The 20,314-nt window shown below is 37.7% G+C and overlaps 1 protein-coding gene across 2 annotated transcripts in view; it reads right to left on the bottom strand.

Moving 5' to 3' along the window:
- LONP2 (lon peptidase 2, peroxisomal) overlaps nucleotides 1-20,314 on the bottom strand; it is a 95,811-nt gene that overhangs the window by 47,908 nt on the left and 27,589 nt on the right. For both annotated transcript variants that reach the window (XM_067718747.1, XM_067718748.1), the window contains one exon: nucleotides 14,915-15,056. In XM_067718747.1, coding sequence (XP_067574848.1) covers nucleotides 14,915-15,056 — 142 coding nt within the window. The remainder of the gene's footprint in view (nucleotides 1-14,914; nucleotides 15,057-20,314) is intronic.

The raw sequence follows: 20,314 nt of genomic DNA, 5'->3' as shown, positions 1-20,314 counted from the left end.
AGAATTTTCATATGATCCAGCAATTCTACTCCTAGTCATACACTGAGAACTGAAAACCTATGTTTACACAGAAACTTGTACATGCATGATCACAGCAACATTATTCAGAATTAACCAAAAGGTGGGAACCATCCAAACACCCATCAACCGCTCAATGATAAACAAAATATGGTATATATATTCATATAAGAGAATACTATTTAGCCATGAAAAGGAATGAAGTTCTGATGCACACAACATGGAGGAATCATGAAAACATTATGATAAGTGAAACAAGCTAGTCTCAAGAGGCCACATATTGTATGATTCTATTTATATGAAATATCCAAAACAGGCAAATCCGCTGAGACAGAAAGATGAGTGGTTTCCAGGGGCTTCTGGTGGTGGTGGGGTATGGAGAGTGGCTGCTAATGGTACATGGGCAAAGACAATGTTCCAAAATTAGATAATGTTCATGGCTGTACAACTTGTCAATATACTGAAAACCAGAGAATTGCGCATTTAAAGGGGTGAATCTTACGGTTTGTGAATTATATGTCAATAAATTTATTTAAAAAATAAAGGTGGGAAATATGTTTACAAAAAAGAATACAAAAACAAAACACTCTACACACTTATTAAAATGGCCAAAATCCAAAACACTGACAACACCAAATGGTGGTGAGGATGTGGAGAAACAAGAACTCTCATTCATTGCTGGTGGGAATGCAAAATGGTACAGACAACTTGGAAGACAGTTTGACAGTTTTTCACAAAACTAAACATGCTTTTACCTTATGACCCCAGCAATTGCACTCCCTAGTATTTACTCAAGTGAGCTGAAAACTTACGTCCACACAAAAACCTGCACACAAATGTTTACAGAAGCTTTATTCATAATTGTCAAAACCTAGAAATAATTAAGATGTCCTTCAATAAAAGGATAAACAAACTGTTGTACATCCATACAGTAGAATGTTATTCAGTGATAAAAAGAAATGAACTATCAAGCCAGAAAAAGACATGGAAGAATCTTAAATGAATACTACTAAGTGAAAGAAGCCAACCTGAAAAGGCTATATACTGTGTAATTCCAACTATATGACATTCCTGGAACAGAAAAAAATATGGAGACAGATCAGTGGTCGCCAGGGACTTGGCGAGAGGGAGGGAGGAATGAGTTAGTGGGGCACATGGGATTTTTAGGGCTATGAAACTATACTCTCTGATACTGTAATGGTGGATACATATCATTTACAGAGTCATCAAAACCCATACAATGTACAACACAAAGTGAACCCGATGTAAAGTATGGACTTAAGTTAAAATAATGTATTAATACTGACTCATCAATTTTAAGGGGAAACTGGGGGAGGGAGGGTGAGAGGTTATATGGGACTCTTTGTACTTTCCACTCAAATTGTACTGTAAACCTAAAACTGCTTTTTTTAAAGAAAGCTATTAATTTAAAAAAAGAAAGAATATAAAAGTTAAAAATAGTTTCTGATAAAGATTCATAATGTAAAAAAATTAAATCCTCTAAAGTAACTAGGTAGTGAGATGAGGAAGGGACAGATTACTGTGTATTAATTATTTCATTTTATACAAGGGAGGGACAATATATTTCATTTGTGGTGTTGATACTTAAGAGAAACAGAGATGTGTGATTTGTAACTGAAAGGTATCACAAGTAGTATTAAAAAAACAGAATACATGCCTTCTGATCTAACAAACTGTCCATACAGTTAATGATATAATTCAAAGGAAAAATACTAGGTCTCTTTTTTAAAAAGGGGACAGAAAACAACCAAACCACAGATGTCAAAAGTCCCAACATACCAGTTAGTACAATATTTGAAAAGCCTATTGAACATCCAGACTTCCAGGCAGAGTCAAAAGTAATCTAAAAATTGATTATATGAAATAGTAATAAAACATAATGAAACAAGAAGGTTAAAAATTCAAAAAAAGCTGTACCTGGTATACACTAATAAAAAGGAAGGATGAACTGCAAAAGTATTACCAGCCTAAGGAGAAACCAAGGTAAGAATGGAACAAAGAAAATGGCTGTACTAGATAGCAGGAAATGGACACAATGATGACATAAGAAATAAATACTATTAAAATGTAATTAAAAAATTAGAAATTATAAAGTGAAACTGACAGAAAAAAAACTGTCATGGCAAGTTTAATGCACTTCTGTATATCACAACATGCAGAAAAAATAAAGTTATAAACCTAGAGAATAGCAATCTCATAACACACATATATACTCTTGTTAAAATATTGCTGTATTCAGATATATATGTATACACACACACACACACACAAACTATGTTTCCTAGAATCTATGAAATATGTATAAAAATGTTCCTCACTAAACTCCAAAATTAAGAAATTATTTAAATTACATACTTAGACAATACATAAGTGGTAGACAGTACATTAGAAATTATTTAAGTTATATACTTAAATACATAATAAACATCAAAATTATAATATAATTATTATAATACAAAAACAGTGAAAGTGGAAGTCAAAATTTTAACTACAGGCAGCTTAGAATAGTAGGTTTACAATACAGACTGCCCGACACCCTCTACCAGATGATACCACAGGACCCTTCTTTGAAAATAGCGACTGGTCTAAGAGATAAGATTTACAGATCCTGAAATTTGGGGAACCCCACCCCCAACTTATCACTATCTGATGAAGCCCACCAGGTATCAAGCCTCACACGTGCACACAAAATGTTCAATAATCTTAATGTCACACCTTATATATATATAAAGAGACATCGAAGAATCACCAAAGATTGGAGGAAAGCCCTAACATAAAACACAGGGGCCAAACAAACAAAAAAGGTAGAGAGACAAGGTGATTAAAATTAATGAGTTTACTAGCAAAGTTGTAGGATACGAGGTTAATATACAAAATACAAATTGTACTCTTTCTTTATATTAGCAATTATCAAAAATTGAAATAAAAAATAGCATCAAGAAATAGGAAATAGTTTGGGATAAATTTGACAGAGTGCAAGATCTGTATGCTGAGAGTGAAAAAACATTGCTGAGAAAGTTAGGAAGACCTAAAAAAACCCCAGAGATATATCTGTTCACAGATGAGAAGAAACAATATTTTTGAGAAGAAACAATATTTTTAAGATGACAATTCTCCCCAAATGATCTACAGGTTCAAATGAAATGCCAATTAAAATCCTAGCAGAATCCCAGCAGGCTGCTTTGGAGCAATTGACAGATTCTAAAATTTATATGGAAATGCGAAGAACCTAGAATAGCTGAAAAATTTTTAGACAAGAAAAGCAAAGCTGGACAACTAACACTAAATGATTTCAAGACCTATTATAAAGCAACGTGATCAACTCAGTGTGGTATTGGCATAAACATAAATTAATGGAACAGTATAGGGAACTCAGAAATATAAAACCCACATTTGACAAAGATGTCTATGGCAATTCAATGGAGAAAAGATACTTTTTTTGACAAATAGTATTGGAACAATTAAATATCTATATGCAAAAAGAAAAGGAACCTTGATCCCTTACTATGCATCATATACAAAAATTCACTCAGCATGAATCATAGACTCAAATGTGAGAGCTAAAACTATGAAACTTGTAGAAGAAAACATAGGAGAAAATCCATGTGACCTTGGTTTAGTAAAGATTTCTTAATTACAACTCAAAAGAAACCATTAACAAAACTTTTTAAATTGGACTTTATAAAAAAACAAAAACTTTTGCTCTTCAACAAACACTGTCAATAAAATATTTGAAGAAAATATCTGAAAAATATGTACCTGACAAAGGAAATCTACGTAGAACACATAAGGAATTTTTACAACTCAACAATGAAAAGACAACTCAATTAAAAGCGAAAAGTAAAATTGGAATTTCACCAAAAGACACAAAGGATGGCCAATAATCACATGCAGAGATGCTCAACAAGTCATTAATTATTAGGGAAATGCAAACTAAAACCACAATGAGATGATACAACACACCCACCAGAATGACTAAAATTACAAAAACTTACCACATATCAATTATTGGCAATGATGTGGAGCAACTGGGACTCTTACACACTACTAGTAGAAATGGAAAACAGCATAACCATTTTGGAAAACAATCTGACAGTTCCTTAAAAAGTTAAATCTATACCTACCACTTTGCCCAAGCCATTCCACTCCTAGGTATTTATTTATCAAAAAGAAATAAAACTATATGTCCATACAAAGACTTGTATTAATACATGTGTATTCATAGCAGCTTTATTTGTAACAGCCAAAACTTGAAAAATCCAAACATCCATCAAAATATGAATGGATACACCATCTCTTGTTGCTTCCAAAGGTTTTTGTCTTTCAGCATTTTTACTACATTATGTATCTACAGATTTGTGTTTATCGTACATGAAATTCATTGAGCTTCCTGGTTGTGTAGATTTATGTTTTTCATCAAATTTGGGAAGTTTTCAACCATTATTTCTTTGAAAATTTTTTCTGATCCCATCTCCCTCTCCTGTCCTCTTCTGCACATACTGGTGTGCTTCACAGTATCCCACATTTCCCCAATGCTCTGTTCATTTTATTCATTTTTTAAATCTGTTCTTCAGATTGTATAATCTCTATCAATCTATCTTCAAATTCACTGGTTCTTTCTTCTATGAGTTCAAGACGACTGCTGATTCTCTCTATGAATTTTTCATTTCAGAAGTGGAATCACTATGTTCACTGTCTTGATTATTTGTATGGCTTCATAATTTATACATATGTCACAGTTTATCAAATTGTGCGTTTTAAATATACTCACTTTACTATATGTCAATTATACCACACCCTAGAGCTGTAAAAAAATTAATCAATAAAATATCTTTAAATAACAATTTGTTAAAAGGGTGAGCTGCTTCGGTTTAATGAGTGGCAATCAGCTGACATCTCAATCTGAAAGCCCATCTCCATTTGTGAATTAAACTGCCCAAGGCTAAGCATACATTTTGTAGAACATTCAAATGTTTTCATTTATTTCTGGCAAAACAGAATCATTAATATAAAGGCGATTCCTATATAATTTTTAAATACTGTCTATTCCTTGTGTAAAAAATAGGAATACATAACTTGCTAAATACTGGTAAAATATTTCCCTAAATGGACAGGATATTTTGAAAAGTGCTTGCTCCTGGAAACCTGGGATGTAGACACTAAACCCAATGCATTATTTCTCAATTCATTAGTCAAATTTCTATTTCTCAACTTATTTTTTCTCAATTTACCATTTACTGTCTACTTCTCTCAAGTTTCTTTTTTTTTATTTTCCTTTTTTACTAGTGAATCCAGTGTGTGGGGGGGTCCTTGTAGAGAAAGATGACAAGAGCCAGAACTTGGGCCACACGCTGGTCTGCTGATTCCCTGATATAGCATCCCTGAGATTGGCAGCAGAGGAAAAGAAACGCTTGGAGACTATCCAGTCACAAATTCATACCAATAATTATCCCAACTCATTCAAGGTTAGTTTTCATGTAAATTTAATCATGCAATCCAATCACCACCAAAGTCTAATACCAGGAATTTTAAATAGGATGGAAATGAGAAATAATAATTTTGGTTCAGAATATAGCTAAGGGCTGGAGGGCAGTGGATAGTCTGGTGGCAGCTGGTGCATGTATATGTGGGGGGTACGGTGGGTGGGTAATACAGGAAAGACAGAAAATGGAAGTGGGTATAAAAAGAAAAGAAAAAGGCTAACAAAGACATTAAGATATTTTTGTGTAATCTGCAACTATGCCTTGGGCACTGGTAAAAATGGTTGCTAACATTGAAAAGTAACGATTAACAAGTCTTAAGCTTCCCTAATTTAGCTTAGTTCATCTTTCATTGCAGTCTTTCCCCTAATTAGAGACGGCAGAGAGAAAAAGAAAGCAGAAAAATGGGTATGGGTCTTCACCTACTCTTCTCTCATAACATCACTATTTAAGGCATTTTTTACTCTTTTAGAGTTTCAGAATTTAAATTGTAAACATAGCATGTGATGAGATGAAAAATTAATATCATATCCTGGACTTCAAGTTTTTCATTTATAAAAGTTTAGAGCTGGATTTTCCTAAGTCTCTTTGACATTCTTTGACGATAGTTGTACATCTTAGAAGATAATATGTCTGTGGTATCTAAGTAGTAAATATACTACTTGATTTAATTACTAATTGGATCTAGTTTTTTTTTTAAACATTTTTATTGGAGTACAATTGCTTTACAATGATGTGTTAGTTTCTGCTTTATAACAAAGTGAATCAGCTATACATATATCCCCATATCTCCTCCCTCTTGCATCTCCCCCCCACCCTCACTATCCCACCCCTTTAAGTGGTCACAAAGCACCGAGCTGATCTCCCTGTGCTATGCAGCTGCTTCCCACTAGCTATCTATTACATTTGGTAGTGTATATATGTCCATGCCACTCTCTCACCCCCTCCCCATGTCCTCAAGTCCATTCTCTACATCTGCATCTTTATTCCTGTCCTGCCCCTAGGTTCTTCAGAACTTTTTCTCTTTTTCTTTTAGATTCCATATATATGTGTTAGCATAAGGTATTTGTTTTTCTGACTTACTTCACTCTGCATGACAGACTCTAGGTCCATCCACCTCACTACAAATAACTCAATTTCGTTTCATTTTATGGCTGAGTAACATTCCCATATAAGTGCCACAGGTTCTTTACCCATTTATCTGTCGATGGACACTTAGGTTGCTTCCATGTCCTGGCTATTGTAAATAGAGCTGCAGTGAACATTGTGGTACGTGACTCTTTTTGAATTATGGTTTTCTCAGGGTATATGCCCAGCAGTGGGACTGCTGGGTCATATGGTAGTTCTATTTTTAGTTTTTTAAGAAACCTCCATACTGTTTTCCATAGTGGCTGTATCAATTTACTCTCCGACCAACAGTACAAGAGGGTTCCCTTTTCTCCACACCCTTTCCGGCATTTATTGTTGTAGATTTTTTGATGATGGCCATTCTGACCGGTGTGAGATAATACCTCGTAGTTTTGGTTTGCATTTCTCTAATGATTAGTGATATTGAGCATTCTTTCACGTGTTTGTTAGCAATCTGTATATCTTCTTTGGAGAAATGTCTATTTAGGTCTTCTGCCCATTTTGGGGTTGGGTTGCTTGTTTTTTTGATATTGAGCTGCATGAACTGCTTGTAAATTTTGGAGATTAATCCTTTGTCAGTTGCTTCATTTGCAAATATTTTCTCCCATTCTGAGGGTTGTCTTTTCATCTTGTTTATGTTTTCCTTTGCTGTGCAAAAGCTTTTAAGTTTCATTAGGTCCCATTTATTTTTTTTTTTTAATTCCATTTCTCTAGGAGGTGAGTCAAAAACAGAGTGTTCTGCCTATGTTTTCCTCTAAGAGTTTTATAGTGTCTGACCTTACATTTAGGTCTTTAATCCATTTTGAGATTATTTTTGTGTATGGTGTTAGGGAGTGTTCTAATTTCTTTTGTTCTTTTACATGTAGCTGTCCAGTTTTCCCAGCACCACTTTTTGAAGAGGCTGTCTTTTCTCCATTGTATATTCTTGCCTCCTTTATCAAACATAGGTGACCATATGTGCGTGGGTTTATCTCTGGGTTTTCTATTCTGTTCCATTGATCTATATTTCTGTTTCTGTGCCAGTACCATACTGTCTTGATTACTGTAGCTTTGTAGTATAGTCTGAAGTCTGGGAGCTTGATTCCTCCAGCTCCATTTTTCTTTCCCAAGATTGCTTTGGCTATTTGGGGTCTTTTGTGTTTCCATACAAATTGTGAAATTTTTAGTTCTAGTTCTATTTTTTGCTCTAGTTTGTTTGGTCTGGTGGGTTTTTACCTTGCTCCTTCATCTGTGTGTTTTTCTGTCTTCTCATTTTGCTTAACTTACTATGTTTGGGGTCTTCTTTTCGCAGTTTGCAGGTTCATCGTTCCTGTTGTTTTTGGTGTCTGCCCCCAGTGGCTAAGGTTGGTTCAGTGGGTTGTGTAGGCTTCCTGGTGGAGGGGACTGTTGTCTGTGTTCTTGTGGATGAGGCTGTGTCTTTCTGGTGGGCAGGTCCACGTCAGGTGGTGTGTTTTGGGGTGTCTGTGGACTTATTATGATTTTAGGCAGCCTCTCTGCTAATGGGTGGGGTTGTGTTCCTGTCTTGCTAGTTGTTTGGCATAGGGTGTCCAGCACTGGAGCTTGCTGGTCGTTGAGTGGAGCTGGGTCTTAGCATTGAGATGGAGATCTCTGGGAGAGCTTTCACTGTTTTATATTACATGGAGCCGGGAGGTCTCTGGTGGACCAATGTCCTGAACTCAGCTCTCCCACCTCAGAAGCACAGGCCTGACACCCGGCCAGAGCATGAAGACCCTGTCAGCCACACGGCTCAGAAGAAAGGGAGAAAGAAAGAAAGAAAAGAAAAGAAAAGAAAAGAAAAGAAAAGAAAAGAAAAGAAAAGAAAGGAAAAGAAAAGAAAGGAAAAGAAAAGAAAAGAAAAGGAAAGAAAAGAAAGAAAAGGAAAGAAAGTAAGAAAGGAAGGAAGGAAGGAAGGAAGGAAGAAAGAAAATAAAGTTTTTAAAATAAATTATTAAAATTAAAAAGTAATTAAAAAAAAGAAAGAAGAGAGCAACCAAACCCAACCCAAAAACAAAGCCACCAGTGATAACAACTAAAAACTATACTAATAAAAAAAAAGACAGAACCCTAGGACAAATGGTAAAAGCAAAGCTATACAGACAAAATCACACAAAGAAGCATACACACCCACAAAAAGAGAAAAGGGAAAAAATATATATATATCGATATATCAGAAAAAAAGAAGAGAGCAACCAAATCAATAAACAAATCTACCAATGATACTAAACTCTAAATACTAAGCTAAGATAAACATGAGACCAAAAACAAATTAGATGCAGAAAGCAAACCCCAAGTCTACAGTTGCTCCACAGTCCACCGCCTCAATTTTGGGATGATTTGTTGTCTATTCAGGTATTCCACAAATGCTGGGTACATCAAGTTGATTGTGGAGATTTAATCCGCTGCTCCTGAGGCTGCTGGGAGAGATTTCCCTTTCTCTTCTTTGTTCGCACAGCTCCTGGGGTTCAGCTTTGGATTTGGCCCCGCCTCTGCATGTAGGTCGCCTGAGGGTGTCTGTTTTTCGCTCAGAGAGGACGGGGTTAAAGTAGCAGCTGATTCGTGGGTTCTGGTTCATTCAGGCAGGGGGAGGGAGGGGTAGGGAATGCGGGGAGAGGCCAGTGCAATGTGGCAACAGCCTGAGGCGTGCTGTGTGTTTGCCCGGGGACGTTGTCCCTGGATCACGGGACCCTGACAGTGGTGGGCCACAAGTGACCTGTGTTTTCACACGGGCTTCTTGGTGGCCGCAGCAGCAGCCTTAGCGTCTCATGCCCGTCTCTGGTGTCTGCGCTGATAGCCGCGGCTCGCGCCCGTCTCTGGAGCTCATTTAGGTGGTGCTCTGAATCCCCTCTCCTCACGCACCCTGAAACAATGTCCTCTTGCCTCTTAGACAGTTCCAGACTTTTTCCCGGACTCCCTCCTGGCTAGCTGTGGCGCACTAGACCCCTTCAGGCTGTGTTCACACAGCCAACCCCAGTCCTCTCCCTGGTATCTGACCTCCAAAGCCCGAGCCTCAGCTCCCAGCCTCGGCCCACCCCGGCAGGTGAGCAGACAAGCCTCTTGGGCTGGTTAGTGCTGGTTGGTACCGATCCTCTGTGTGGGAATCTCTCCACTTTGCCCTCTGCACCCCTGTTGCTGCGCTCTCCTCCGTGGTTCCGAAGCTTCCCTGCCTCCACCCCCCATCTCCACCAGTGAAGAGGCTTCCTAGTGTGTGGAAACTTTTCCTCCTTCACAGCTCCCTCCCAGAGGTGTAGGTCCTGTCCCTATTCTTTTGTCTCTGTTTATTCTTTTTTCTTTTGCCCTACCCAGGTACGTGGGGAGTTTCTTGCCTTTTGGGAGGTCTGAGGTCTTCTGCCAGTGCTCAGTAAGTGTTCTGTAGGAGTTGTTCCACATGTAGATGTACTTCTGATGTATTTGTGGGGAGGAAGGTGAACTCCACACCTTACTCCTCCACCATCTTGAAGGACTCAACTGGATCTAATTCTAATTAAGAACTTCAGTTGTTTTTTTTCGTTTTTTAATAAATTTTATTTATTTATGGCTGCATTGGGTCATTGTTGCTGCATGTGTGCTTTCTGTAATTGCCACGAGCGGGGGCTACTCTTTGTTGCAGTGCGCGGGCTTCTCATCGCGGTGGCTTCTCGTGTTGCGGAGCACAGGCTCTAGGCACGCAGGCTTCAGTAGTTGTGGTGCATGGGCTCAGCAGTTGTGGCTCGCAATCTCTAGAGTGCAGGCTCAGTAGTTGTGGCACACGGGCTTAGCTGCTCCGCGCCATGTGGGATCTTCCTGAACCAGGGCTCGAACCCATGTCCCCTGCATTGGCAGGTGGATTCCCAACCAGTGCGCCACCAGGGAAGTCCCCAACAACTTCAGTTTTAAATAAAGAAGTTTGGACTTCCCTGGTGGCTCAGTTCTAATATTAGAACTGTAATATTATTGCCTATATAGAAAATTTGGTGTAGTATCCATGTATTTTATTTGCCCATTCACACAAAAGTGTATTTCAGAAATGCACTTATATGTAACGAACAGTCTGAATCTTGAATTAATTATAAATATGATAATAATCTAGCTGATAAAACTTCCATAATTTTGAGTCTAATAATTACATAAAAGGACTTTCCTTGCATCTAATATTTTAACACTATTCAACAACAGACTTGCCTGAATTCTACTACCAACATTTGTTTATCAAGTAGTTAGATCTAGTTTTATATTCTTCCAATAAATTTTCAAAAGAGGTATCTAGGGGCTTCCCTCGTGGCGCAGTGGTTGACAGTCCGCCTGCCGATGCAGGGGACACGGGTTCGTGCCCCGGTCCGGGAAGATCCCACGTGCCGCAGAGCGGCTAGGCCTGTGAGCCATGGCCGCTGACCCTGCGTGTCCAGAACCTGTGCGTCCAGAGCCTGTGTTCCGCAACGGGAGAGGCCACAACAGTGAGAGGCCTGCGAACCGCCCCCCCCGCCCCCAAAAAAAGAGGTATCTAAATTTTAAGTAAATATTTCTATGCTGACAACAGTATGCTGGAAATACATTCTGTTTTATATAAGCAACAATTCCATGGAAGCTCAAGGAAATCAGCATATTCTTCATGAGTAACATGAAGGCAAGAAGAATCTACAGGCAGAACAAGTTTATTTTCTAATTTATTCAGAGTAACCACTCTATATCTACTATTATGTTCTTCATATCCAGTACATATTCTCTTAATACAAGTTAGCTGTAAAATAAAAATAATCTTGTATGAGTAAATTTTATAAATAATGTCTAAACGTCAATTTTGAAAAAGTAGGTTTTCTATATGGAAAGATAAAAAACACATGCTCTTGAATATTCCAGACTCTCAGTAATATTCTACTTTAAATACAAGGTGTTGAGTAATTGAATTTATTCATTTTTTTCATTCAGGGGGATCTACTGGTATTGGAAAATTTGAAGTGGCTTTCAAAACAAACACAAAAGAAATGTCAGTGGATATTAAATTAAAATATTATCTGTAGAGTGATTTACAGTTTACAGAGTGCTTTTATATATATTCTTATTTGCTTCAATAACCTGTGAGGTATGAGAGGTTTTTACCCAGGATTCGGGCAGGCAGGGAGAAGGAGGAGGTCAGGGACCCAGACACTCGGTTCTTCCAAATCTACATCTTGCTTCACAGATACCACAGTCTATAAGGAACTGATGCCATTCGTCACTAAACATCAGAGATAAGCATGTGGCCCAGGGTGGCATTTACTTTGAGGTATCATTTGAGGCTTTTGTACTTTTAGTTTGGAAATTGCCAGAAGAGTGAATACCAAGTTCTACGGCAGGTAAGAAAATATCAATATATCAGCTGCTTGTTATCAAAGATCAATTTAATTCAACAAATATTACTGAATCACCACAAAGCACTAGGTGAACATTTGAAATATACAGTCAAACAAACATACAGGGGGCTTAATCATCTTCTCCTACTACTTGTGAAGCTGTCTTTGGTGGACTTGTTTCAAGACTCCTACATATAGTCTGTTGGGAAATCTAACTATCAGGAAATTATTCTTCAGTTCTTTTCAACAGGGTAACAGTAAGTGTCTAACGGGAGAATCTGTCAGATTATCTGAAAAGTGCCCCAATTAAACTAAACTGCATGTCCAAAGTTAACAACTAAGAAACCACTAAAATCTTAAATAATGTTCACTATTTTATCATTCAGAGTACTGATTAGTAAACCAGTTACTGAGCCAGAAGAGAACTGTCTTCAAATAAAAACAAGCAAAACCAAACCAAATCAAACTCTTATCTCCAAGCCCTGGGGCTTTTAAAGTAGGGTAACTGTACTTTTTATTGTCCGAAGAGGACCCACTTCTAAGACTAAAAGAGAGTGCAATTAATAATTAGGCATAAACTGGGACTGTCCATGCAAAACAGAATGTATGGTCTCCCTGTTCATAAGACACATGTCCCAGTCCATCCTGTTCTAAGAAGATTACAAAAACAGAAAAACAGGAAGCCAGAGGGAACTCAAAGCAAGGAAATAAACAAGAAAAAACCTTTTACAAAGCAAGTTTTCCCTCGGTTTTACAAATCAGTTTGAATATTAATAATATTTTACTTAAACCAGGGTAAAGAGTGGGGGCAGAGGTGGCAAAATAAGGAGGACTGGTTAAAGTAAATTTATGAAGCAGTCAGGCACACCAGATCCCTTCCCCTATCCCAGCAAAGTACTGGGATTTTCTTAAGAACATAAAGCAGTGGTTCCCTGTGCAGGTGACACTGGGCACAGCTGAGTAGAGTACATACTATACTGAAAACAACAGTTCAGGTGAATGCATATATCCAGGATGCTGAATGCTTGGTTCCTAGAATGTTGGCAGCCAGGCCTTCATTCTCAAGCCAAGAGACTTTTAAAGAGTCTTCTCTGAGAAATCTGACCAGCCTCAACAGAAAGACCTAAAGTTATTGACACAGAAGGTTCCTCAATGAAATGTATTAGTCAGATAACCCTACTGTGAAAATTGTAATCAATAAGCCCCCTCTCATATGTTCATAGCTTCCAATCAGCTTTTTCATGTCTCACTATTAAATATGAACACACAAAAACTGCCAGACATCTAATGAAAGACTCTAATATAAAAGACAGAGGCCAGAAAAAATATATAATGAATAGATAAATGCAGCTTTGGAGCAAAGAAAGGAAAAAGATTTTTTTTTAATCTATTAGTATTTTTCTCACAGAGACAAAAGAACATTTTACAACTATGTAACAAGAGCAAGGTAGTATAAAAAGAACATGCAGAGAAGTTAAAAAAAGGGGTTCTTTGAAATGACAAACTCATAGAAGGATTAAAAGATAAAGCTGAGGAACTCTTCACAGAAAGTAGAACAAAAAATAAAAAAGATGAGTAATAGGAGAGATAAGAAAATTAAAGATCTAACATCAAATTAACAGGAGTTCCCCAAAAATGGTGAAGAAATCATCAACAAAAGGATTCAAGAAAATTTTACAGAAATAAAAGGAGAGGATTTTCCAATACAAAGAACCTTCAAAGCATCAGCAAAAATGTAAAAAGACCCATGCCAGGGCAGATTATTGTAAATTTTCAGAACACTGGGATAAACAGGAGATCTGAAAAGTTTTCAGAGAGTAAAACAAGTCACAAAAGACTTAGTCTCATCAATAGCAACACTGAAAGCTGGAAAACAATGGAGAAATGTCTTTAAAATTTTGCAGGAAAATTATTTCCACCTGGAATTCTATACCCAGTCAAGCTACCAATCAAGTATGAGAGAAACATAAAGACATTTTCAGATATGCAAAGTTGAACAACGTTTACATGCAAGCTTTCTCAGGAAGCTACTGGGAGACTAATACCAGGAAAATGAGAGAATAAACCAAGAAAGAGGAAGACGTGGAATACGGAAAACAGGAAACCCAATGTGGGTGGAGGTGAAGGGAGATCCTCAGACCACAGCTCTGTGCCTAGTGTGGGAACAACCAGTTCAGATTAGAGGCTTAGAGAAGACAAAACCAATAAAACACAAAGGGTCTGGAAGTCTCCCAATGAAAATTAGACAGTTGGTGAAAGTGAACAAAAGAAACAAGATGATTATTAACTCTAAAAACATGTTTAAAAACACAGAAAAACAAAAAAGACAGAAAAAGCAAAGTGATCATAGTTCACCACATGGCTCAGCTGTGAAAAGCACTTATATAACTATAATAGTATAAATACTCAACAATGACTTAACAAAATCAGGATAAAATTTATATTGCGAGATTGGGGATATAAAAATGATATAGTAGGGGTAGAAGGAAGCAAGCAAGCAAAATCATCTCCTATAGATAGGAATCTATAATGCCAAAAACTCTAAAATCAAGAAAGCAGTACAGCCATGATCTCTAGAAAATGGACTAATCAACTAAAAGTCAGAGGATCAAAGTGCAGAAGAGGAAATAAGGCACCCCAGGGAGGAGACGTGCTTGCTGTTTTTTGTAACAATCTTATAGAACAACTGGTCTCTAAACAATAAATATGCATAAAATTTTTCTTAAACTACTTGATAAAAACAAAGAAGGAAATGAGGGGAATTATTAGAAAAAGAAAAAAGAAAATCTCTATGACATTTTAATTTAAATATCAAATGGCTTCAGGTTTCAGTTTGTATCAAAGTGTTTTTCCCATGGTTAAACCCACATCAATGTATATGTTCCCTAAATATGACTATCTACTCTCACCCACCCATACTCTTCCAGTGTGATTACAGACAGGGAATTTCCTAAATCTTACCTCAAGCAGAGCTGCTGCAGGATCACCCTGTAGACTTTTTCCTAGTTTGTCCACCTCATCTAACAGGAACACTGGATTGTTCACCCCAACAGTCTTCAAGCCATTGATTATCCGGCCAGGCATGCTGCCAACATAGGTGCGTCTGCGGAAGGCGAATAGTAGATTAGCAACAGGGAGATGGCAGAGCAGTATCACTCAGAAATCGAAACTCTGGACTGGGAAACAGTCATTTAGTTATCACAGGAATATAGCAAAGAGATACTGTAAATTTTAAAAGCCCTGTGATACATCAAAGAGTTACGAGATTCAATTCTTATCTTATTTTCTATTGAATTCTGGCTGTAAATTACCCATGATATTAGAAACACTGTATCTAATTTTTGCCACTTAGTGAAACTGAAAAAAATTATCCTTAAATCACATAGTTATGATTCTTACTCTTTGAGATTCTAAAACTTCCAAAGAGTCCTATGAATTTAATTCCCACATTTTTCTTAGTTTTTCTGGGCACCTCCCTGGCACTTACCAAACCCCAACATAACTACCTTCTTACAAACTGAAATGGCTGACTCAGAACTGGCTAAAACATCATCACCATCTTCATAAAGGAAATCAGAATTGGTTCAAAGGACCACTCAAAATGTAGGCCTCTCCCCAAAAAAAGAAAGAAAAATTCCAACTTTTTTATATTCAGAAGGAATAATTTGTTATTCACTGTAGTAAGAGGACCTGGGGCCAACAGTATTTATATCAAAATTCCATTAATTCTGGCCTTTTGAATAAAACTGTGTTCACCCTATATACACTGATTGGCATAACCAAGCTCAGCCAGACATTAGGTCATGCATTCAAATGTTAGAGGCTGCTTTAACATATCTCAACAAGAATCATCTACATAATTGACAAATGCACAACGTGACATGAAATAAAAATATGCTTGTCAAACTGAAAAAAGTGCCTTTTCTACAAAGCCAGCAAAACTTTATTTTAAGCAGCAGTTTACTAATTTTAGTTACAACCTTGCTGCCTAAGCCATGAGCAAATCAAATGCTGTTTGTGAACAGGCATAAAAGGGTGAATGCCTGCAAGAAACAAACCAAGGGCAAGTGGAACAGCGGCCGTATCTCATGATCTGCACAAAGCCAGCTCACGGAGCAGTTCTGCCACATGACTGGTATAAAGTAGGACAGAGTAAACAGTGACCTTTGAAAAGACAAGAAAGCCTTAAAAATATCGTGGGAATGCCTTTCATCTTGGGGAGTGATCAAGGCCCTGGAACCAGATACAGTAAATACTGTCAACTTATAATAAGGAGTTAGCACACTTCAAGATTTCAGAACAGGATATAGGAACGACAAGACTCACGATTAATAAATTCTCTGAAATTCTCTCTCTAGAGAACTTACAGATTTGTCAGCCTTCTGTGAATAAGCAGGGAAGGGAAATTAAAAACAAAACAAAAAAACCTCAAAGCCTCTAAGGGTCATTCCTTAAAAGAAAGGGCATTAATTTATTTTCCCTTACTGCTTTTGATAGGCAGATTTCAAAAACAGGTACTTGCAATTCTAGACCTAAAGTCATGGAGAGAAAATAATATTCTAGGCAGCTGCCCTTTCTAAAGAAGAAGCGGAAATCTAGGTACTAGTCACAGTATACAAACAACTCCTCCTAAACTTTCTACTGCTTCCCAGAACCTAGAGAATAAGGTCCAAATTCCTTTGTCTGGAATTCAAGGCTCTTCACAATCCAGTCCCCACCAGCTTTCCTAACTTGCTGCCCTTATGCTCTTGCTTCATCCACAATAAAGGTCCTATTAATAGCCCTTACGCTTTTTTATCTTTGTTAATATGGTGACTTCCTGCCCTTAATACTCTCCCCACCTAGGTAAATCCCAGAAATTCTACCAAACTTTTCCTGACCACCCCTCACAAAGTGATCTTTCCAATACTGTAATGTCTGCAACATTTACTGGCCCTACAATTTGCCTGATTCATACTTACAACCTAGGTTTTATCCATGGGTACCAAGCATATTGCCTCCACTAAAGAGTCAGTGAGCATTCTGAGGACAGAAAGTAGGTCTAAATACAGATTAGATGCCACATATAGAGTTGTAAGATTGTTCCCCAAACAAAAGTTTGTTTCTCCTATTTGTTTAAGGACAACAGATCAACAATGATAGCACCCAAAGTATCTTTCTATCACCATTGTTAAGGTCATATAAGTCTCTGAGTACTGCTTTGCATAAATAACATGACCCAAGCCTCAGTTTCCTCATCTGCTAAAATGGGGATAGTAACAGTGCCAACCTGATGGATTATATGAGATCACGAGAGAACATAATAGGTAAAGCACAAAGCACAGTACGTGGCACATGGTAAGCTTTCAAAAGATGTTAATTATAATTGTTATTAGTAATAGCTACTTAAAGTCAACTTCTAATTTCCTAGAAAAAATACAAAAGCAGAAATCAATACACCTAAATTTGGATCCCATTTCAATCTCTGTCTCATGGAAGCAACTCTTTTTTTTTCAATTAATTTTTTTTTTTTTTTTTGGCTGCGTTGGATCTTTGTTGCTGTGCGCCCGGCATTGCGGTGCGTGGGCTTCTCATTTTGCGGAGGATGGGCCCTAGGCGCGCGGGCTTCAGTAGCTCAGTAGTTGTGGCGCACGGGCTTAGTTGCTCTGCTATGCATGTGGTATCTTCCCAGACCAGGGCTCGAACCCATGTCCCCTGCATTGGCAGACAGATTCTTAACTACTGCGCCACCAGGTAAGTTCCAGAAGCAACTCTTATAAATGTCTTTTCATAGTGAAACCAAGCCCCCCAAACCAAGTTCTCTTACCGAGTTTATGATTAATCTCTCTATCCAAAACTTTACTCCTTTTCTTATCCCCTCTGACCTCAATCCTGCCAACACTGGTCAACCAGAGTCGGATGACTGAAATTGCTGTTGTCAATAACATTGTTAATGTACTGAAATCACTGTTATAGATCTTATCATTAACATACAAACTCAGGTTATTTCTCCAGGGCAAGATGAGCCAGGGACTACCTGGCCAGAGAATTGTAAACCAGAGACATCCTGACTCCTGAAACTATGATTAGGAAATGTCACAAGATAATTAACCCCAGCCTTTTTGTTCTTTGCCTTTTAAAAAAACCCTCAGTCAAAGATCAACTGGAATTGGATCTGGGGTTTGTCTCCCATGCGTTTGCTTGGCGCCCTGCAATAAACCCTTCCTTTGCTACAAACCCACTGTCAGAGCTCAGCTTTCTGTGCTGTGAGCAAACGAGCCCTTTGCTCAGTTACAACAGCAACAAGTGTGCTCAATGCCTCCAGAGTTCCTTAATCACAGGTGACGTCCTCAAATGTGTACCACTAGTCTAGATGTCAAACCAAGACAACTATTATCAGAGCCTGTAAGCTACTGAAAATATCTATAATGTGCTTGTCTTTTGCCACAAAGTATGCGTAACAGGCAATTCACTAACTGAAGTTACAGAATAAACTTTGAATAAATCTTTGGAATATGAATCCGACGGTGAAAAATGTAGCAACACACAAATGAAAATGTTCTCTTTCAACATCACTCAACAAACACAAACATTTAAAAGAACAAATTAGCATACCAAAATATCCTACTGAGAAACTACATTAAGTAGGAAATAAATGAAACTAGTATTCTTTTACAAACTATAACTTTTTTGAGGGCAAAATACTGTCTTTTCTATGTTCTTCCTTGTGATACAACATCTAGAAAGCAATGTAGCACAATATAGGAAAGTCTGCAAAGAATGTATCATTTTAATTACTTATTATTCAGCCTGAATACGTAATTACCTAGGAGTTTTTCTTAAAGTACACAAGTGAACTAAATAACATATGGATTCATAAGTATAATTATTACAGGCAGTTCACAGGTTTATCAGGACAATTCAACTAGTGTATAAGATACACAAAAACAAAAGTGTCTATACAGTTCAAAATTTTAATTTACAAGATCAGCATTTTTAATTTTCCAAAAAGTAGTCTGTGTTATACTTCAAAAAACAACTACACAAAATTACAATATCATCTATTTACAGCTCTATGGTAACCAACTATTTTACTACTCTGCATCATCCCTAGATATATTCAAATCTAATGTAATCCAAGAAGCTGGTCATTCTGTCACTGCCAAGGATATCAGGATAAATGTCAGGAATAAGGGGTGTTTTACTCACCTCTTTTCCAGCATGTAGAGAGGGGGAAAAGCAGGCATTTACCATCAATTTTTTCATGCCTATCCAATTAAGGAGCTCTTATGGGCTATAACACAAACTATTAAAGTGATATTTACAAACAATCTGTAATATAAAAAGTTTATGTTACAATGCTAAGTGGAAAGGGTAGGATAATTCTGTTGCTTTAAAAAAAATGGCAAAAGCTGCCCAATGAAAAGTTGGGCAGGAAATAAAATGTTAAAGGTGATTACCTTTGTATGGTAGAAAAACATGAGAATTTTTTTCCTTTTATTTTTCTAATTTTCTACCAAGGGTGTACATATATACCTCTCAAGTTGGCAAAAGTAATAAACCTAAAAGAGATCCTAATGATTTCTTTTTAAAAAAGAAAAAGTCTTTAAGGAACTAAAAATAGTCTTTAATATAGCATGTCTAAACAAATCAAATTGTTCTTACAGCAGTCATTCCTAAATCATTTGCATGGATGTGCTCATCTAAAGGACTGCATGACTTCCAACACGTTTTAATCCTACTTGAACTCACGCAGCACTTAGAGAGCACTTACCACGTTTGGCACTGTGCTTGGCAGCACAGACTGATACAGAGGAGTATAAGACATGTGAAAACGCCTACCCTACAGAGCTCCTACTTTTAATATATCTATGTTTTACCTCTATAGGAATATATTAGAAATGCCAGAGGCCTGTATTATTTGATCACTGAAGAGCACAATAGACAGTACGTAGTCAGTTCAGAGGAGAATAGGATCATCACTGACTGCACTTATCTTAATGGAGGAAGCCTTGGGCTGGGGCCTCAAGATAACCTGAAAGTTCTTCGGAGGCAAAGAAGAGCTGCAGGGCTTCCCTGGTGGCGCAGTGGTTGAGAGTCCGCCTGCCGATGCAGGGCACGCAGGTTCGTGCCCCGGTCCGGGAAGATCCCACATGCCGCGGAGCGGCTGGGCCCATGAGCCATGGCAGCTGAGCCTGCGCGTCCGGAGCCTGTGCTCCGCAACGGGAGAGGTCACGGCAGTGAGAGGCCCGCGTACCGCAAAAAAAAAAAAAAAGAAGAGCTGCATACAAATATAGGTTATAAAGGAGGCTAGTGAGCAAACCGTAACATGTCTGGCATACCATGCTAAAAATATTTTAAAGGCTTGCTGCTTCAGGTATT

The sequence above is a fragment of the Pseudorca crassidens genome, chromosome 20 (genome assembly GCF_039906515.1).
Source record: "Pseudorca crassidens isolate mPseCra1 chromosome 20, mPseCra1.hap1, whole genome shotgun sequence".
Taxonomy (NCBI): Eukaryota; Metazoa; Chordata; class Mammalia; order Artiodactyla; family Delphinidae; genus Pseudorca; species Pseudorca crassidens.
This window is presented reverse-complemented; position numbering and strand designations above follow the sequence as displayed.